At 52.1% G+C, this 16,624-nt stretch overlaps 2 protein-coding genes across 2 annotated transcripts; one reads left to right on the forward strand and one right to left on the reverse strand.

The window, feature by feature from the left end:
• Nucleotides 1-1,939: 1,939 nt before the first annotated feature.
• On the reverse strand, nt 1,940-12,345 carry PAF1 (PAF1 homolog, Paf1/RNA polymerase II complex component). Its single transcript, XM_032228210.1, has 14 exons — nt 12,239-12,345; nt 12,105-12,134; nt 11,900-11,992; nt 10,199-10,320; nt 8,307-8,373; nt 6,861-6,962; nt 6,434-6,539; nt 5,860-5,928; nt 5,619-5,722; nt 4,838-4,954; nt 3,933-4,061; nt 3,548-3,653; nt 3,315-3,405; nt 1,940-2,607 (listed from the first exon to the last, which is right to left on the reverse strand). The coding sequence occupies exons 1-14, from the start codon at nt 12,286-12,288 to the stop codon at nt 2,174-2,176; spliced, it is 1,620 nt and encodes a 539-aa protein (XP_032084101.1). The 5' UTR covers nt 12,289-12,345; the 3' UTR covers nt 1,940-2,173.
• Nucleotides 12,346-12,531: 186 nt separating this feature from the next.
• On the forward strand, nt 12,532-15,606 carry MED29 (mediator complex subunit 29). The gene is made up of 4 exons (XM_032228211.1): nt 12,532-12,796; nt 13,769-13,827; nt 13,921-14,005; nt 14,822-15,606. The coding sequence occupies exons 1-4, from the start codon at nt 12,563-12,565 to the stop codon at nt 15,047-15,049; spliced, it is 606 nt and encodes a 201-aa protein (XP_032084102.1). The 5' UTR covers nt 12,532-12,562; the 3' UTR covers nt 15,050-15,606.
• Nucleotides 15,607-16,624: the final 1,018 nt, after the last annotated feature.

The raw sequence follows: 16,624 nt of genomic DNA on the forward strand, positions 1-16,624 counted from the left end.
CCGCCCCGCGCAGCGCAGCGCTGGAGCTGGGCGGGGATCGCTGGCTCGTCCCTCTCCGGAAGGAAGGAGGGAAGGGGAAAAGGGGGGGAAGGAGGGGAGGGGAAAGAGAAGGAAGGGAAGGAAGAAAGGAAGGAAGGAGGGAGAGAAGGAAGGGAAGAAGGAAAGGAAGGAAAAAAGGGAAGGGAGGAAAAAGAGAAGGAAAGGGAAAAAGGAAGGAAAAAGGGAAGGAAAAAAGGAAGGGAAGGAAAAGAGAAGGAGGGAGAGAAGGAAAGGAAGAAGGAAAGGAAGGAAAAAAGAGGGAAGGAAGGGGGGAAAAGAGAAGGAAAGGGAAAAGGAAAGAAAAAAGGAAGGAAAGGAAGGGAAGAGAAGGAAGGGAAGGAAAAAGGAAGGAGGGAGAGAAGGAAAGGAAGAAGGAAAGGAAGGAAAAAAGAGGGACGGGAGGGAGGAAAAAGAGAAGGAAAGGGAAAAGGAAAGGAAAAAGGAAGGAAAGGAAGGGAAAGAGAAGGAAGGGAAGGAAAAAAGGAAGGAAGATGAATAGGAGGATGGAAGGACTTCCATTGAGAAGCCCATAATGCTGGGCAGGGAGGGAGGGAAGGAGGAGGTTGGAAGAGCTAACGGACTCCGTTCCCTTGAGAGACCCATAATGCTGGGCAAGGGGGAAGAAGGAAGGCTGGCGCTAGGGGCAGAGGCTCTCTGTGAGAGGGGCTGGTCCTCATGAAGGAAGCCTGTCTCTGGAGGGGGGGCAAGAGGCTGCAGAGCCCTCCTTGGAGCCCAGAAGAGGCCCCTCCCTTCTCCCAGCCACCCCTTCGCTTCACCCCCCCCCACGACCCCCTCGTTGCCTGGTGCCCTTGCCAGGTTTCCTGCCCTCCTGGGGGACCTTTGGCCCTTCACACCAGGCCAGGGGCTCTGGACCCCTCCCAGACGGCCCCTTTGCTGAGCAAGTGACCCTCAGCGGAGCCCTTAGCGAAGGGGGCTGCGGGGGGCTCCCCACTGGGCTGTGGTCTTCTGCCCCTCCCCAGACCTGGGCTCCAAGCCTCCTCCTCCTCCTCCATAGCACCCCTGTAGACTTTGATGGCCATACGGCCCAAGGGCTGATGGGAGTTGTAGTCCAGCACCTGCGTAGAGAACCCGGCCCTCTCCCCCTCACCCCCATATGCCTGAACCCTGAGAACCAAAATCCACCCCTACCTGATGCAGAGAGAAATGTACTGTTTTATTTACTCCAAACTTAGCCACTTTTAAGAGGTGGGGACTTCAGCTCCCAGAATTCCCCAGCCAGCCACATTCTGGGAGCTGAAGCCCCCGCCTTTTTTTTTTTTTTAGGGGTTCAAAAGTTTTATTTCTTTTAAAGCAAACATTTCATCATTCCTCAATCAGTAAGACATCGGAGTACAATTTTTTGTGTGTCAAAATAGTTCTAGTTTACCACCAAATTCTTGTCTAGTCTAATGTATACCCCTCCCTCCCTCCCCCTCCCCCTCCCCGATTTTCAAGAACCCCTACACGGTATGGATTTTTAACAAACACAGTCTAAAATCTATTGGGGAAAAAAGAAATAAAGAAATTAATGACATCTCTACATCAGTGTTTCTCAACCTTGGCAACTTGAAGATGTCCGGACTTCAACTCCCAGAATTCCCCAGCCAGCATTCGCTGGCTGGGGAATTCTGGGAGTTGAAGTCCAGACATCTTCAAGTTGCCAAGGTTGAGAAACACTGCTCTACATTGATCTTAGCTTCTTCTTGCTGAGCTAACTTTAAACAATTTAAATCATTTCTGATCTTAAGCATGGGCTAACTGGAATTTCTTGGTCGCCCCCGCCTCTTGAAGTGGCTAAGGTTGGACCCGCCCGATTCACGCCCAACGTGGGGGACGACGCTGCTCCCCCAAAAGCTCCACGACTGAAAAGCCAAGAAAGAAAAGGGACCGAAAGCGGAAATGAACCAAGAAAAGAAACAAGACATATTTTATTGCAACAGAAAAGGCTTCTATGTACAGCAGGGAACTCCCAGGGCCGAAGCCCCCCACGGTTCCCCCAGCAACTGCCCAGCCTGCGGCTAGTGACGGCAGAGCTGGCGAAAGGACCCTCTGGACCCCCGAAGGGGCCTGCCAAATCGAGGCCCCCGTGCCTCTCGCGACAGTCCCGGTCCCTCCGGAGGGCCTCCGCAGCCGCTCAGTCACTCTCGCTGCTCTCGCTGCTCGACTCCGAAGGGGCGTCGCTGGGGCTGGCCTCGCCCTCCTCCTCGTCCTCGTGGTTGGAGCGGTCGCTGCCGCTGAAGAAGGGGCTGCGGCTGCCCTGGTGGTGGTGCTGCTGCTGCCGCCGGGTGCCGCCCTCTTCGTCCTCCTCCTCCTCCTCCTCGCTGCCGCTCTCCTCATCCGCCTCTGGCCGGCCGCCCTCCTGCTCGGAGTCTTCCTCGTCGTCGTCGCTGCCGAAGATCTCCTCTTTGTCTCGTGCAGCTCGCTCGTCCTCCTCGCTCTCCTCGGCCGGGACACCCTCACTGGGGGAGCGGGCTTCCTCCTCCTCCTCCTCCTCCTCCTCCTCTTCTTCCTCCTCCTCGGCTTCGCTGGCCTCCTTCTCGCTCTCACTCCCTTTCTCCGGCTCTTCGTCTGAAGTGGGGGAGACAGCAGAGGGGAAGGGAGGGAGGCGGGTTAAGCATTTAATCAACCTCCCTCTGCGGTGGGGGGTGGGCAGTGAATTTCCTCAAGGGGCCACAGGAGAAACGGATGGTCACCGGGGCCAAAAATGGACGTCAGGCAGCGTTTCTAACAGGCTCTTGAAGGAGAGTGGGAGTGACGGCTTTTTATTTCGACCTGTTTGTGGATCCCAGCAAAATCCGCGGGAAACCCCCCTGCCTATGCTAATAAACTAAGGTGGGGGTTGGGGTGGTGTGCCCGCAGGTAAATTTGACAAAAATAACCTTTAAAACAAGAGCCATGCAAGTGAATTGCATCAACTTAGCAATAGCAGTTAGACTTATATACCGCTTCATAGGGCTTTCAGGCCCTCTCTAAGCGGTTTACAGAGTCAGCCTATCGCCCCCAACAACAATCCGGGTCCTCATTTTACCCACCTCGGAAGGATGGAAGGCTGAGTCAACCTTGAGCCAGTGAGATTTGAACAGCCGAACTGCAGATAACAGTCAGCTGAAGTGGCCTGCAGTACTGCATTTAACCACTGCGCCACCTCGGCTCCTTATTACTTATAACTTATTTACTTATTTACTTTGGGTTCCGGCTGCCCTCAAGCGGGCCAGAGAGAAAGGGGCGAAGGGCCGGATGTGGCCCAGCTGGGCTCCCTGGGAAAGCCCACCCACCTGAGCCTCGGGCCTCTTTGCCCAGGTCCATCATCTCCTCCTCTTCCTCCTCCTCCGGTTCGTGGTTCTCCAGCTGGGCTTTGCGGGCTTCCTGCGAGGGAAGCAGAGATGCTCAGTTCAAGACTCCCTCCCTCCTTCCCTCGGCCACGGGGAGGGGCGCTCGGGCCAAGCCCCGGGGCCCCTGTGTGGCCCAGCGGTAGGGTCCCTCTGCCCACTAGGACCCCCAGCCCTACCTGTGCCTCCAGCTCCTTCTCGTTCATGTCCCTGTGTTTCACCACCAGCACCGCGTTGGTGCCCGACTGGACACCGGCCTTGGCCCGCCGTTTGCTGAGCCGGACTCTGCCAGGGGAGGAGAAAGTCAGAGGGGGGGGGGGGGAGCGGCCTGGGCCCACCCTTGCCAGCATCAGTTTCCCCCCCCCCCAATGCCCCTTTTATCCGAAGACCCACAGCCACCACTCTTCAAGTGGCAGCATTCGCAAAGCACTGGAAACTGGCTCACAAAACAACCACCAGACCAGGGAGGCTTCTCCCCCCCCCCGCTGCTTAGCCTGGCTCCAACTTCTGTCCTGCCCCCCCCCCGCCCCACCCCTGTCCTGCCCAAACTTCCTCCCCCCTCACCTGGTTTCCAGTTCGTTGTAATAGACACCGTCACCCTCACGGAAGATGAAGAAATAATTCTCCTCGTAGCCCTTGCTGGCCTTGTTCTTAACGTTCCAGTTGTATTCCCGAGCAATTTTATACTCATACCTAATTTGGGGAGGGGAAGGGGGGGGGAGAGAGAAAAGGAGGAGAGTTTCACACCCGCTTGGGGAAAATCCACCCCTTCCTAATTCAATTTCCTAAAATTGCTTTTCTTGCTTACCCAAACCCCTTTTTTTAGGGGGGGGGGGTGTCCTACTTTGCAACAACAAACCCAGGGAAGAAAAGGCAGGCAGAACATTCAAAGACAGGATTAAAGGCGTCCCTGCAACTTAACGTTTCTGTCCCCTGTTCTGAAGTAGTCACAAAAAGGAACAACCAACCCAGGCAACCCCATTTCATTTGAATCCTCTGTTGTCATATAACTCTTTGCGTAGGTGTGGGTCACCCCTGGCCCAGTGCATAACAGGGCACGCGCAGCCATGCTGAACCACACAGGAAAAAACAAACTCCATAACATCCTGATATCCTGATAGTTCCTAACATAACATCCTGATAGTTCACTCTAGATGTGCCCTACCAATGACGCCCAGGATTTGACCATATATAGACAGAACTTCCCTGAGCAGTAGATTAGCAATTGTAGTTTGACAGGCTGTCTTAAGACATGCTGATTGCTCCTCCTGCCTTTGTCCTATCTCAATAAAAGGGGCTCCCAGACCCCCAATCTGGGTTGCTTCATCCCGAGAAAGCTCGTGTCCGTGTCTTTTCTCAACATTGGCCTCATGGGCGAACCACGGGAACATCACAATCCTCGACTCTGAGAAGCCGAATTCCAACCGGCTTCCCCCATGAGACAAGGCCCAGCGCCTGAGCTCACGTACACGTCCTCGGGTGTGTAATCCATCTCCTCTTCTTCATCCCGTTTGCGCTTCCGCATGGTGTCGTCCACGGGAAGGAAGTAGGCCACAAACTGGTTGCCCTCTTCGTCCATCATGCCCCTGGAGGCGGAGGGAAAGAGGCGTTAGCAGCTCCCTGCTTTGGACAGAAGCCAATAGGTTTTTTTTGTCTTTTGATGACACTGTAAATCCCTCAGACGGGGGTTATAACTGAGTGGAGCTAAGGGCTCACTGGCCGGACGCTCTCCCTGTCGCCAGTGCAGAGTTCACAGCAGAGATTGATTCACTGTGCCCAGAGAGAGAAATCTCTACCACTACCTAGGATTGAACTCGCAGGACTTCTGATTGGGAGGTGAGAGCCTCCACCTCTAGGCCACCACACCACTCTTGGACGGAAGAGCCACTGGGCCAAGCAAAAGGCCCCACCGGATAAAAGGAGGAAGCGGACAGTCGTAAAAGAGAAACAGGCCTCTTCCTGCGCTGGGCTTAAGGCTAGAAAGTGGGAGACGGTGAGTTCTAGATTCGCCTTAGCCATGATAGCCAGCTAGGCGACTTTGGGCGCTTGCTCTCGCTCTCTCAATCCACCTCACAGGGTTGTTGTGGGGAAAATAGAAGGAGAACGATGTGTTGGATATGTTCACCACCTTGAGTTATTTGTAAAAATAAAGGTGAGATGCTAAAAAATAACATAAAGATAAAACACCCTGGGCGAGGAAACCAAAGCGGGCTTTCCCCTCCCTACTTTAGAAACAAACCGTGGTCTCACCTAATCATGGCTTGTGACATCATGTCCAGAGCGGCTGCCCCACTGGTGTCCTTGGGTGCTGGGTCAGAGTCAAAAATGACCTGAGCGCAGGGGTTGATCCACATCTGGCAGGGAGGACAGAGAGACAATGAGAACAGCAGCTCAGAGCCTGGGGAGGGGCAGTGGGGGAGCTGTTGACCTCCTAACCCACACAGCAGCCCCTTGGCCGGCTCTTCCCTGGAGCCCCTCGCTTTCCCCTTACCTTGAAATCAGGGAAGACTGGCATGACCTCCATTGGAGTGACACGAGGCTTGCTGTAGTGCTGAGAAATCTGGGAGGGGAGAGTTTCCCATCAGGAAGCACCCGAGAAAGAGGGAAGGCACCCACCCTTGCTAGGCCTGAAAGCTGAATGTAGGCTCAGCAAAGCTCTCTTCACACCCACCCACCCACCCAAAAAATCAGAAAGTGCATTTGAACCACCAATGCAAGGAGGATGAAAATGGCCCCGGTAAACTTCTTTTAACGGGTATCCAACATTGGCAACTTTAAAACCTGCGGGTTTCAAACTCTCAGAATTCCCCGACTTTAAGGCTGGTGGACTTCATCTCCCAGAATTCATCCCGCCACCTCTGCTGGGAAATTCTGGGAACTGAAATCCACAAGTCTTACAATTTGCCAAGTTGAACCCATCCTGGTTCTACTGCTCTACAGGACTAGAAGACCTCCAAGGTCCTTTCCAACTCTGTTAGTCTGTTACTTTCTCTCTTCCGCCTCTAAAACTGAAAAGGTACAACAATGAGGAAGCGAGGGAGGGAAGGAAGAGGAAGGGCACTCACTGACTTCTGAGCATCCTCAAACGTCTTCTCAATGGCTGCAATCTGGCTGTCTCGGTCCTTGTAGATCTCCTCCTCGGTGAACTGCTGTTTGACAGACACGCCAATTCTAACCGAAACCGAGGGGGGGAGTTGAGAAAGGGAGTCTCAGCCAGCAGTGTAAGACAGAGGTCCCCAAACTTGGCGACTTTAAGACTTGTGGACTTCAACTCCCAGAATTCTCCAGCCAGCTATGCTGGGAGTTGAGGCCCACAAGTCTTACATTTGAGGCCCACAAGCACAGCTGGCTGGAGAATTCTGGAACTTGAAGTCCACAAGTATAAGTACAAGTCTCAGTACAAGCAGACTCACACCAGACTGTTTCTTTGCTGGTGCACAGCTGGATGGAAATAAATAATGGCGGAATAACCCAAATGCCGTGTCTACTCACTTGACCTCTGGCTTCTCATTGGAGACACCGTAGCGGTTGAACTCGGTGGAGATGTACTCGGTCTTCCGCATCCATGGCACCACTTTGGCATGCTGCTGTGACCTGAAGAGAAAAACAACAATAACAAAATAGCCCGCCTGGATTTCTGCTCCTCTCCAGAGTTGCCTTCCCCAAAGCCCACTTGGCTAAAATCCAATTATTCCCAGCCAGCGCAGGAATGACAGCTCCTCCACACACACTGACTAGCATTACAAAAAGCACAAGTCGTTTGGGCCCTTGACTTAAATAAGCGTCAGGATTCCTTGGCACGGAAGTATAATTTCTTCGAAAAAGAACCTGGTCTAACTACTGGCTCCTACATAAAATCAGTCCAACATTATTCCAAACCAGCGTATCAGTCTCAATCTTGAGCGCACTGCACAATCTGTATTTATGACTAAATTTTCTATGGCCGCTCAATTCACTCCCGGTGAATTACAACAACAACAAAACCGCAATGTAGCAAATGCTGAGAGAGAACATTTATTCCCTCCAAAGCAGCTATGATGCTCAGTGTAGGAGAAAAAGAGGCAGAACCTGGGGCTGGAGTCAAGAGAGGAATCAGCCTGGATAGATAGATAGATAGATAGATAGATAGATAGATAGATAGATAGATAGATAGATAGATAGATTGTTTATTTATATGCCGCCCTTTTCCCTGGGGGGACTCAGGGCGGCTCACAATCAAAAGGGAAGGGGGGACAGACTTTTACATATAAGACAGTACATGATTAAAAACGCAACATTCATACCATTCGGGCGGGTAACAATCTTTAGCCCCAGGCCTGACGGGATAGCCAGATTCTAAGGGCTGTGCGGAAGGACTGGAGGGTGGTGAGGGTACGAAGCTCCACGGGGAGATCGTTCCATTGGGTCGGGGCTACCACCGAGAAGGCTCTCCTCAGGTTGCCACAAACAGTGTCTCCAACTGCTCTTGAATTCCATTCAATCTTACCTAGCACCAATTTAGTGCTGATCCTTAATTGACTAGATTCTTGCATGACTCAGCTTAACTGGAACTTAATGTGGTCTTCATTCTTCACACTAGACAGTTAAATGTATGTATATGTATGCATAGCCAGAGTTGCTTCGGATAGTGAGATGGGTGGTATATTAACCAACAAGTGTGTGTGTGAGAGAGAGGGAGCAGAGCAGATGCCAATATGGTGAGGCTGAGGAGAGTGGCAGAGATTTGAGACAGATGCTAAAGTCCAGAGAGCTTAGGGACCCTCTCACAAAGAAGGAGATTGCTTAAACAAGCCACGCTACAAAGGGCAACTGCAAGGAACTTTGAACAATCTGATGCTGGGGTGGGAGACAAAGAGGCCTCTGGAGGAAGAACGGGGGCAGTGGACCCTGCAGCAAGACCAGCAGAAGGGGGCTGTGGAGTCTGAGGAATTGCACTACCTCTTGGAACTGGTGGGTGCCTGGATCTCCTCCTCCAGCAGTTTCTCATCCGCAGGATCTAAAAGAACTAAAAGACGACAAACGTGGTCACAGGTTGGTCCCCTCCACTAAGGGCGCTCGGAGAGCTCTGCAAAGTCCAGCCTCTTTGCGTTATGTAGCTAAACTCCTGCAATCCTGCTATATGAGGTCACTGGGGGACGTAAACATTTAGTATGGGGAGTCTTCGTGTAACGCCAGTAATTGGGACAAGAACTTCCCACGCTAAGCAACGTAAAGCACGTCATGTAATCGCATCGCTCAGCAACAGAAATCCCAGCAATAGACAATGCTATTGTTTGGGTTTTTTTGAATCTTAAAATATACCTTTTTTAATTTTCCATTTTCATAACATACAATCACGTGTATACTATTACATAGCCAATATCCTATTGTATTAAGTAGTAATTACATCAGTTCCTCTTGTCATCAACGCCCAGAAAGATAAAAACCCATTATTGGCTCTTCTGCTCTCCATACACCTCTTTCTTCTACCTCTCTCCTACCTCCTTTCTTCCCTCCATCATCCTTTCCTACTCTACTTCCCCTTCCTTTCTCCTTCTCCTCTCTCTGCATTCCACTCCTCCTTATATCCTCCTCATCTTCCCCCCTTACCCTCTCTCCTATCCCTCTCTTCCTATCTTTCTTCTCTCCTTTCCCACTCTTCCTCTCATTCACTTGGTGTATTTCAACTTCCGAGCTAAGCAACGTAAAGCACATCATGTGATCGCATCGCTCAGCAACAGAAATCCCAGCAATAGACAATGCTATTGGTTTTTTTTTAAATCTTAAAATATACCTTTTTTTATTTTCCATTTTCATAACATATAATCACATGTATACTATTACATAGCCAATATTGTATTGTATTAAGTAGTAATTACATCAGTTCCTCTTGCCATCAATACCCAGAAGGATAAGAAAGATGGGCAGAGAGGGATGGGAGAGAGGGTGGGGGGGGGGGAGATGAGAAGGATGGGGGGGGAGTGGATTGCGGAGAGAGGAGTGGTAGAGGGGGAGGGGAAGTAGAGTAGAGGGGGATGATGGAAGGAAGATAGAAAGTTGGAGGGTGGTAGAAGAAAGAGGTGTATGGAGAGCAGAAGAGCTATAATGGGTTTCTATTTTGGGGGGCATTGTTGACAAGAGGAACTGATGTAATTATTATTTAATACTATATGATATGGGCTATGTATAGTATACATGTGTGTGTTATGAAAAGAAAAGAAAATATTTCAAAAAAAAAAATACCCAGAAGGATAAAAACCCGTTATTAGCTCTTCTGCTCTCCATACACCTCTTTCTTCTACCTCTCTCCTAACCTCCTTTCTTCCCTCCAGCATCCTTTCCTACTCTACTTCCCCTTCCTTTCTCCTTCTCCTCTCTCTTCATTCCACTCCTCCTTATCCTCCTCATCTTCCCCCCTTACCCTCTCTCCTATCCCTCTCTTCCTATCTTTCTTCTCTCCTCTGTTTCCCACTCTTCCTCTCATTCACTTGGTGTATTTCAACTTCCGAGCTAAGCAACGTAAAGCACGCCATGTAATCGCATCCCTCAGCAACAGAAATCCCAGCAATAGACAATGCTATTGTTAAGCGACAATCGTGAATCATTAAGCAGCCTCACAATTTCCCGTCAGCTCCCCGCAATCAGCATGCAAGGACTACCTATACGAAATTTGAATTCACAGTATAGTTGTGTTATCTCCCTAGCAGCTGTTTATTTAGTGGGTACCAGAAATCTAGGACGCAGATTTTCCCCACACGCAAAACGGGCACATCTCCCCAACCAGCATCGATTTGCACACACGTTATTATTAACCCCCCCATTGTGAAGGGCGTAGAGAGAGTCCATCTCACCATTGGGATCGATGCGATAAGTATCTGGGTTTATTAGATCTATGGTGACTCCCAAGTCAGGTTCCGTCAGCAAGTCGTGCTTGTGCTGCTTTTCCAGAGAGGTGGCCTTATACTGGACGAACCTGGAAAGGGGAAGGAAGCAAGGAAAACCTTAATCGGCAGAAAGGGCCCAAGCAGCTGCCCGAAGCTGGAGCTCACTCAGAAATGTACACTGGAAGCATGATGAGTGTGGGATCAAATCTCCCAGGTGAGAGATTAGCCAAACCTCAGGCTGGACATAAAAGGATCCCACCCCCACCCCATAATAGGAAGAGTTTAAGGCAGTGTTTCTCAACCTTGGCAACTTAAAGATGTCCGGACTTCAACTCCCAGAATTCCCCAGCCAGCATTCGCTGGCTGGGGAATTCTGGGAGTTGAAGTCTGGACATCTTCAAGTGCTCTACATGGGGCTGCCCTTGAAGAGCATTCGGCGACTTCAGCTAGTCCAGAATGCGGCCGCGCGAGCGATCGTGGGTGCACCTCGCTTCACCCACGTTACACCTATCCTCCACGAGCTGCACTGGCTGCCTGCCTGTCGATCTCCGGATGCGCTTCAAGGTGCTACTTATCACCTAGAAAGCCCTTCATGGTAGTGGGCCTGGGTATTTGAGAGACCACCTACTGCCAATTACCTCCACCAGACCGATACGATCGCATCGATTAGGCCTCCTCCGAATTCCATCTACTAGCCAGTGCAAACTGGCAACTACCCGGAGGAGAGCCTTCTCGGTGGCTGCTCCGTCCCTTTGGAACGAACTCCCCGTGGAGATTCGGACCCTCACCACCCTCCAATCCTTCCGCGCCGCTTTGAAGATCTGGCTGTCCTGGCTGGCCTGGGGTTAAGATTCCAACCCCACCTGAATTGTGTGACTGTTGTGCTCTCTTTTAATATGTTGTATTGTTTCCATGTTTGGAATACTGTTTGTCTTGCCCCCCCCTCCCCTTTTTGAATTGTGAGCCGCCCTGAGTCCCCCCAGGGAAAAGGGCGGCATACAAATAAAGGAATTAAAAAAAAAGTTGCCAAGGTTGAGAAACACTGGTTTAAGGCCTTTGGCTTCCTGGAGACTCCAACCCTGCAGAGGCAAAGGGGCTCCCCGAATTGTCGTATATATTCATTAATGTGTGGGAAGGGCCTTCTGGGTAGCCTTCACTAACCCATGAGGCTCTCGGTCCCTGAAGGGGCCAAACTCATTCCTCAAGGCTTTTGGCCAAAGGTCAAACAGAGGACAGGGAGTCCTCAACTTATGACCACAACTAACTAAGCCCCACATTTTTCATAGTTGGCCACTTGAAGTGGACTTCAGCTCCCAGAATCCCCCAAAGTTGCTCCTTTAGGGTCTCCCAACCCCCCCCCCAAAAAAAAGCATCTGCCTCTTTATTTCATGGCCTTTCCTTCCGTACCCCTAGTTGCCTTTTCTTTCTTTCCCCACAGCTCTCAGTTACCCCGGGGTAGCGGAGAAGGCCCAGGAAGAAGGAGCAGGCCAAGAGCCCTCAGGACCTCCGCCGTGAAGAGAAACAGAGGCCTCCCTGTTGGAGGGGACCTCCGAGGCCATCCAGCCCATCCCCTGGCAGGCTTCCCCTCGCGTCTCTCGGCGCCAAAGGAGGGCCGATGAGGGGGATGGAGAGAGGCCTCTGAGGAGGAGGAGGAGGAGGAGGCCTCACCTGTTCTGGTCGAAGGGGTAGGTGATGAACTTGGGGTCGAAGGGGATGTCGGGGAGGCTGTTGCAGTACTTGACGCGGCAAACCACCCCGGACCTGCGGGCCGAAGCAGAAGGAAGGGCGTCAGTGAGGGGGAGGCCGCCGCCGCCATCGCCGCCTCTGGAGGGGCCGGAGCCCCCCGGCGGCCTCAGGGACAGGGGTGCCTTACCTCTCGGGGAGCGTCCGGTGCGAGTTGGGCCTGCGGGGAAGAAGAAGAAGAAGGCCGGGAGGAGAGTCAGTGATCGCGGGGGGCTGATTAAAAGGCCGCCCTCCCCGCCCCGGCGGCGCCCCCTCCCTCCCCACCTGTGGCCCGGCTCCTCCCGCTGCGCCTGAGTCTGGATCGTGGGCGCCATGACAGCGGCTCCCCCTCCCCCAGCAACCGAGGGCGCAGGCGCCAGGCGTCTCCTGCCGCGGGGAACGCCGGGAAGCGTAGTCCGGGAGCCCGCCGATGTCCTCGGCGCTAAGCGCGGAGGGACTGCAGCTCCCAGGAGGCCGCGCTCCGCGAAAGGCGCGCCGGGAAGCGTCGCTCTCGGACCGCGTCGCGAGTGGGCGGGGCAGCGCTTCCTTGGCGCGCTTGGCGTCGCGCGGGGCAGGCCGGGAAGGGTAGTCCCGCGAGAGCGGCCGAAGATGGCGGCGCCGCCTCAGCAGCAGGGCCCGCCGCAGCCCCAGGCGCCCCCGCAGCCGCCGCTGATGGGCCAAGTGGGGGCCGCGGGGGCCGCGGGGCAGCAGGCCGCCGCGGGGGCGCCTCCTCTGGCCGGCGGGCCGGCGGCCTCGGGCATGCAGTTGGCCGCGCAGGCGCAGGACTTCGACCCGGTGCAGCGCTTCCGCCTCCTCCTGCCGCAGCTGAAGGAGAGCCTGCAGGCAAGAGGGACTCCGAGGCCCATGGGGCGCAGCAAGAGGGACTCCGGGGCCCATGGGGCGCAGCAAGAGGGACTCCGGGGCCCATGGGGCGCAGCAAGAGGGACTCCGGGGCCCATGGGGCGCAGCGGGCGGGGCCTTTCTCAGCCCTCAGCTGCAGAGATTCCCTCCTTCGTGTGTGTCTAATGTATTATATGTGTGTGTGTCTGTATAATGTAATATACACACACACATACATACATATATACATATATACACATATACATATACACATACATATATATACATGTACATACATACACATATATACACATACACACATACACATACATACACACACATACATACACATACACACATATATATACATATACACGCATACACGTACATACATACACATATATACATATACACATATATACATATACACACATATACACATACATACATACACATATATACATATACACATATACACACACATATACACCTACATACACCTACATATACACACATACACATACATATATATATACATATACACGCATACACATACATACACATATATACATATACACACATACATACATACACACGTATGTACATATACACACATACATACATACACATATATACATATATACTTATACCCATGCATATACACATACATACAGTGTATATATATTCTTTAACATACATAAATGCTTGGTAAACACTGTATTGTTTGGGTCAACCTACTTATCCATAATAATAGTAATAATAATAGTAATAATAATAATAATAATAATGCTATTTCCTTGTGCCTAGTGGCATTCTTCCAGCTTCCAATTTCTAGCCATTGGTAGAACAAATCCCATGTGGAAAAAATATTCTGCCTCTTCTTTGTCCTTTATCTTGAATGCCAACCTCTCCAGTCTCTTCTTTAGGGGGTCCCTGCTTGGGAGCCCATTTTCAATATCCTCCTTTCCATTCCAGAACCTGATGAAGGTGGCTGCGCAGAACTTTGTCCAGAACACGAGCATCGACAGCGGGCAGTGAGTTCCCTCCACCTTCCCTCTCTGTGGGCCGCCCTGCTCCCTTTCTTTCTGTCTAAACGGCAGACTTTCCTTCTTTCCCTTTTTCTTCAGGAAAATCAGCGAAGTTCCCGTGCAGAGAGTGGACAAAAGCCTGGAGGAATTTTACGCCTTGTGTGACCAGCTCGAACTCTGTCTGGTAAGTCCACGGGGAGGGGAGGGGGGGGGATCCACTCTTGTTCGTCGGCTACAGATTCCCACTTGTGCACATTGTTGGGATTTGGGGTTTTGTCCCCCTCTTCTCTTTTTGTACTCCACATCTCTGGTGGGTGTGGCTGGGGGTGGCCACCCCTTTAAGAGGTCTCGGAAGTGGTTGTGAGAAGGAATTGTGTCTCTGCAGAATTACAGGATTGGAAGGGACCTTCGAGGTCTTCTAGTCCAACCCCCTGCTCAAAACAGGTAGCCCTCGACTTACTACACTTCATTTAGTGGCAAAGTTACAACAGCACTGAAAAGAAGTGACTTATGGCCGTTTTTCACACTTATGACCCTTGCAGCATCCCCATGGTCACATGATCAAAAGCTTGGCAATTGACTCACATTTAATGACAGTTGCAGTGTCCCGGAGTCACGGGATCCCCTTTTGCCACCTTTGGACAAGCGAAGTCTATGGGGAAGCCAGATTACTTACTTAGCAACTGCAGGGATTCACTTCACAACAAGAAAGGCCATAAAGTGGAGCAACATTCACTTAACGGATGTCCTGCTTAGCCACAGAAATGTTGGGCTCCGTGGTGGTCGTAAGTTGAGGATTACCTGTAGCATTCCAGACAGGTGGCTGGCTGATCCCTTCATAAAAACCTCCAGTCTTGGAACACCCACAACTTCTGGAGGCCAGCAGTTCCGCTGGTTAATTGTTCTCACCGTCAGGACATTTCCTCTCCGCAGACCCTCCCCGGGGTGACATCCCACCAGCTCTGTTCTCACCCCCCACCCCCTCTCTCCCTCGTCCCAGCGCCTGGCCTACGAGTGCCTTTCCCAGAGCTTCGACAGCGCCAAGCACTCGCCCACCCTGGTGCCCACCGCCACCAAGCCCGACGCGGTCCAGGCCGAGAGTCTGCCCTACACCCAGTACCTCAGCATGATCAAGTCCCAGATCTCCTGCGCCAAGGACATCCACAACGCGCTCCTGGAGTGCTCCAACAAGATCACGGGCAAGATGCCCTCGCAGGGGGCCTTGTGACCCGCAGGGTCCGTCTGGATTCTGACCCCTGGACAGAAGGGCTGCTGCAAGAGGCAGAGGCCAAATTCTGCGCCTCGGTCTTCCTTTCCGCTAAATCTCCGCTCGTTCTTTCGGCCCTATCCTCTGTGACGCTCAAGTTCTGGATAGTGTTTGCGGCAGTCACCAAAAGTCTGCCATCTGGGGGCCGTAAAGCTCTCCCAGGGGCGGCTGGCCAGTTTTCCCCACTTTTATTTTCCATGGAGAGAAAACCCCGGTGAGGTCTGCTCCCCCACAACTGCCGGGAATTTCAGAACTGACTATTTGAAAGATGACTTCTCCCAAAGACGCATCAGGCGGATAAATGTCTTTCTCCAACTTAGGACCCAGAAGACGAACCTGGGCACGAAACACAATTATTTTTTTAAGGGACTTTGTTGTTGTCAAATGTGTATCTATAAGAAGCTGACTTCTGGGCTGAGGAGGAAGCTTCTAGAATCGTGTCTTTTTGTTTTTGTTCACTTTTCTGTTACACTTGGTTGAAGACGTTGCAACACAATAAAATTTGCCTCATCCGTTTAGTTCAAGCTGATAATGTTACCTAGTTGGGTGATAAAATGTCTGCAAGAAAGGAGCCAAGTTCTGACAGCACCAAGGACCTTACAGTCCTCCTTCCTCTTCCTCCTCCTCCTCCTCCTCCTCCTCCTACCCCCACTCCCTTCTAGCACTGATGATGTTGCTACTTGTGGCTGTGAAACATCTGCATAAAAACTCACAAGCTCAGACAGCAGCCAGGACCCCTGAGTTACAGATAGGCTTTTCTGTCGGGGTTTCATTCCAGCTGAGCGCGCTCTCTCTCCTCTCTGCCCACGGGGGAGATTTGGTGCCCGGTCATCTTTATCTCCTGACCAGTTAAGGAGCCACACCAACCGGCCTCTTCAGCTGGAGAGGGCCTTGTCTGTTGCATCCCAGGAAACAGGAAACCCCCGGAAGCGAATGGAAGGAAGGGCTTTGGAGAGGCGGTGGGGGCCAGCACTGTGCCAGCGTGGTTATCAGTCTGTCAAACCTAGAGCCCACCGCCCTTTCTCATGCCGTGCTCTTCGGGCGTGTCCTCCCCCATCTCTGGGCGAGATTTCCATCGTTGCCAGCTTTGTCTTGGTCTCTGTGGGTTCTAATTATGAGCCGAGGTGGCGCAGTGGCTACTTCAGCTGACTGCAGTTCTGCAGTTCGGTGGTTCAAATCTCACCGGCTCAAGGTTGACTCAGCCTTCCATCCTTCCGAGGTGGGTAAAATGAGGACCTGGATTGTTGTTGGGGGCGATATGCTGACTCTGTAAACCGCTTAGAGAGGGCTGAAAGCCCTATGAAGAGGTATATAAGTCTAACTGCTATTGCTAAATGCTCAGGATTCTCAAGAGCAAAATCCCTCCGAAGCATCTTAAGCCTGTGAGGTTCTCTTCTCACACGCTGCTCCAAATCCTTCCCATCCAGAGATGCCCAAGGACAGGCTTCAGAGGCCGCCTGCACACACACACACCCTTGGGCTAGGCAAATCTCCCCCAGCAGCCCCCTCCCCCAGGGAGGAACCAGGGACCACCAC

Source organism: Thamnophis elegans, chromosome 12, assembly GCF_009769535.1.
Source record: "Thamnophis elegans isolate rThaEle1 chromosome 12, rThaEle1.pri, whole genome shotgun sequence".
NCBI lineage: Eukaryota > Metazoa > Chordata > Lepidosauria > Squamata > Colubridae > Thamnophis > Thamnophis elegans.